Genomic DNA, 3,462 nt, shown 5'->3' with positions numbered 1-3,462 from the left:
AACAAACCCCTTCTCTATTAAAAAACTCACCAAACCGTATTCAGGAATGCTAACATCTGAAACGGCTGTAGAATACAGCAATAATATTCATTCAACTAGAAGTTTGCAAAGATGATGAAACCAAGAAGATTTAGCATGGTGGAATTCCAAATAACAAGGACCTATATTCCCATTCATATAACAGTGAAGTTCAGAACAGAAAGAACTACAGGATTACCAGTCCATCCAGTAGATTAGTAACTACAAGATACGAACAACACATCANCACCCCCCCCCCCCCCCCCCCCCCCCCAAAAAAAATAAAAAAATAAAAAATTGTCGACTATACATTAGAACAAATAAATTATGCCATGAAAGCAAACAACTTGTCTAAAACATTGGGGATAGTGTTGTGAGTATAAGCCATGACAATGATCCCAGCTGTAATCAACCTTTTACACCTTGGCTTTATACACATGGCACAGGGTGGATGCATAGATGCTTTAGCACCATCGGCGTTTAAAATCCCTGTTGAGCTATTACCTTCCAAACTGGCCCATCTCCCCCTAACAAACTTGTCCAGCCCACCCTAATAGAAATAGAACAGGCAAAAGCTCTTGGGGAACCAATTGAACTTCTTCCCCAGATAGGGAAGAGGAAGAACTTTGACTATTACGACATTTGTTTTCAATATCTTCCATGTATTCTAATTCACTTGTTTTAAAAGCATCTTCAAACAACTCTCTATTTTTTAAGAGTATATTATATCATTTAGAAAGCGCCTATATATTTAGAGAGTTAAAATTTTGAAGCACTCAAACAAGCTCTTTATATTTAACACTTAATTTTACCACTCTCAAAAGATATTCATTATTTTTCTCTACCTTCTATTTTAACAAGCTTTTCTTTAGATTATTTTATGATTTTCCTACATTGAAATTGAAATACTTTAAATGCATTTAATTATTTCTCTAAATTAAAATGTTAATGTAAAGATTCTCTTGGAGCATAGTTTTAAAAGTTGACTCTTTAAAATTGAGAGCATCTCATGTTTAAAAAGTTTCTCGGAGATGCTCTTAAATAATTTTTTCGCCCTCCCTCCGTAAAAGATATCACCTAATTGGCTAAAGCCACTGTGCCGGGGGGTTGTCACCAAAGAATAAACTCCACCTAATTTACATTCTAATACGTGAATATGAATATAAAGAACAAAGTCCTTTTCAATGATGTGAACTATGCAAGGACATTTTCCAATTTGTATCAAACGATACATTGACAGTAAAGTGGGTAGAGCGATAGAAAATTTCAGTCAACAGCAATAGGTAGAAAATGAAAAAAGCAAAATAGAGAATAAATATTTATCAAGAATAAGCTACCTGCTGTTGTCTTTATAGAAGGGAAAAAAACGCTAAGCAGTGGAATTTGATTAACTAATAGTTTATTCTCATCAAAATAATATTATATAGCTAGCATCAGGCAATCGCATATATTTATGAAAAAGACCGAGCACAATTATTTTAACAGCAACACGTGCTGCTTTAAATCTCCCCCTAAAAAAAGGGTAAAGAATAAGACAGAAATTTATACACACATGGTTTATAAATCAACCAAAACTTTTCATCATTATGAAACAAAAAATTACCCTGAAGGATGAGGAAAAACATAAGGATTGCTGGGGTTGGAAACTCCTGTGCTAGATCGGTCCCTGTCATCTCTCAACCCCTTATCAGAACTGCAAACAGAACTCCGCAATCAATACAAACAAAGTAAAGTTGGAATATTTGAATATATTCTCCAAAACCATTTGGACATATGCAATTTAATTAATATATTTAGCACTTTCAGCTTTTACTTGAGCCAAAGAGGTGAAATTTTATTTAAATTAAAACGACCACAATCGTCTGATGCATGTATTAGAAGATATTTGGAGCAATCAATTTACAATAATACAAATAAAATACCTTGATGGTTGAGCAGCCGAACTTGCAGCTGAACCATCCAGTTTAGCCAAGATTTCTTTATCAACATCCGCTATCAGGTTCCTCAAATTCTTGAAACTGTAATTTGAAGCAGCATTCTCTTCAGCATAGTCACTAACACTGGAAAATAACCAAAAACAAAATACCCATTACTAAATGCAGCAAAATTCAATAAAACAACTGCATAATAAGAATCAAACATTTTTTTTCCCTTCTAAGCGAGAACATTTGAACGTACTCGATTTCAAGATGGAGAGGTTCGGAATCACCTTCCTTCAAAGCATCAACAAGAAGTTTATTGTTCATCACTAGACACTTGACTAGAACTTTTTGTGCACCCTGGTCGGGATTAGAGTATACAAATGCATAATTATCGTCAACTTCATTCCAATTCTCAAGTCCCACCTCATCTACAGACCAAAAATTATGTATATTTAACAAAATTCACATAAGGAAACGCAAACAACTCAAATACATACTTTGTATGGAGACCTGAAATTGCCACAGAATTAAACTTGGAATATATTTTGTTCAAAATCAAATTAGGGTTCACGCTCCAAATCTCTCAACGTAACGTCTAATACAATTAGGTAAAAATATATAGAAAAAAATTGCAAAATAACCAAAAAAGGCTTTCTTTATTGTTCAAAGTGCTTACCAGTGGAAGCGGAGGAGAGGACGTCGTTTACAAAGGCGGCGGGACCGGTTGAGTGGAGGATGAAGCCAGCGGAGAGGAAAGAAGCATGGATGGCAAAAGCCACCTTATCGTGTGAATTCCGGAAAGTCGGTCGCGCCGCCCTAATCACCGCCATAACAGAATGCTCCGTCGCCATATTTAATTCTGTACGAGGAGGAGGGGGAGAGGATGTCGATTAAGAAGTAGTTCGAACGTCGGTTGAATATTTGAGAAATCGAATCCTCTGCTTTCTTTTTTCCCAAGCTCGAATATACGAGCAGGAGAAAGGGGCGTTCGTATATGTCTGGAAATGGGAGTTAATTGTGTCAATGGCAATTTAATTTATTTTCATGTCTTTAATTGGTCATTGAAGTTAAAAATGTCGAATTTTGATAATTGAACTTATGTCCATATTTTCGATTGCTCACTGAAGTTTAAAATATCGAATTTTGATCACTATATTTTGATAGAATGTACATTACTAACTGCAAACTTGATATTTTTAAAAATTCAACATTTATGCTAGTGAATAGCAAATGAGATTTTTAAAGTTCATTTGTCAAAAGTCGATATTTTAAATTTCGGTAAACAATTGAAGACATTGACCTAAATTAAGTGACTAAAACTCGATGTTTAAATTTTAGTGACCAATAAAAGACATTGATCTAAGTTCAGTAAACATTGGAACAATTTATTCTGGTTTGGTCACTGAATTTAAGTCTGTTTCTTTGATTGATCATTGAAGTATAAAATATCGAGTTTTAATCACTGAACTTAGGTCAATATTTTTTATTGCTCACCAAAATTTAAAATGTCGAGTTTTGACCA

At 34.3% G+C, this 3,462-nt stretch overlaps 1 protein-coding gene across 2 annotated transcripts in view; it reads right to left on the bottom strand.

Annotated features, from left to right (window-relative positions):
* The window catches only part of LOC111379029 (probable proteasome inhibitor), a 7,879-nt gene extending 4,930 nt beyond the window's left edge, over window positions 1-2,949 (bottom strand). For both annotated transcript variants that reach the window (XM_023002336.1, XM_023002337.1), the window contains exons 1-4: window positions 2,617-2,949; window positions 2,197-2,368; window positions 1,941-2,078; window positions 1,622-1,711 (exon numbers count right to left, since the gene is read on the bottom strand). In XM_023002336.1, the coding sequence (XP_022858104.1) occupies window positions 1,622-1,711; window positions 1,941-2,078; window positions 2,197-2,368; window positions 2,617-2,791 (575 nt within the window). In that variant the 5' untranslated portion in view covers window positions 2,792-2,949. The remainder of the gene's footprint in view (window positions 1-1,621; window positions 1,712-1,940; window positions 2,079-2,196; window positions 2,369-2,616) is intronic.
* Window positions 2,950-3,462: the final 513 nt, after the last annotated feature.

The sequence above is a fragment of the Olea europaea genome, unplaced genomic scaffold (assembly GCF_002742605.1).
Source record: "Olea europaea var. sylvestris unplaced genomic scaffold, O_europaea_v1 scaffold1921, whole genome shotgun sequence".
NCBI classification, from domain to species: Eukaryota; Viridiplantae; Streptophyta; class Magnoliopsida; order Lamiales; family Oleaceae; genus Olea; species Olea europaea.
Note: the sequence above shows the minus strand (reverse complement) of the source record. Positions and strands in the feature narration are given on the sequence as shown.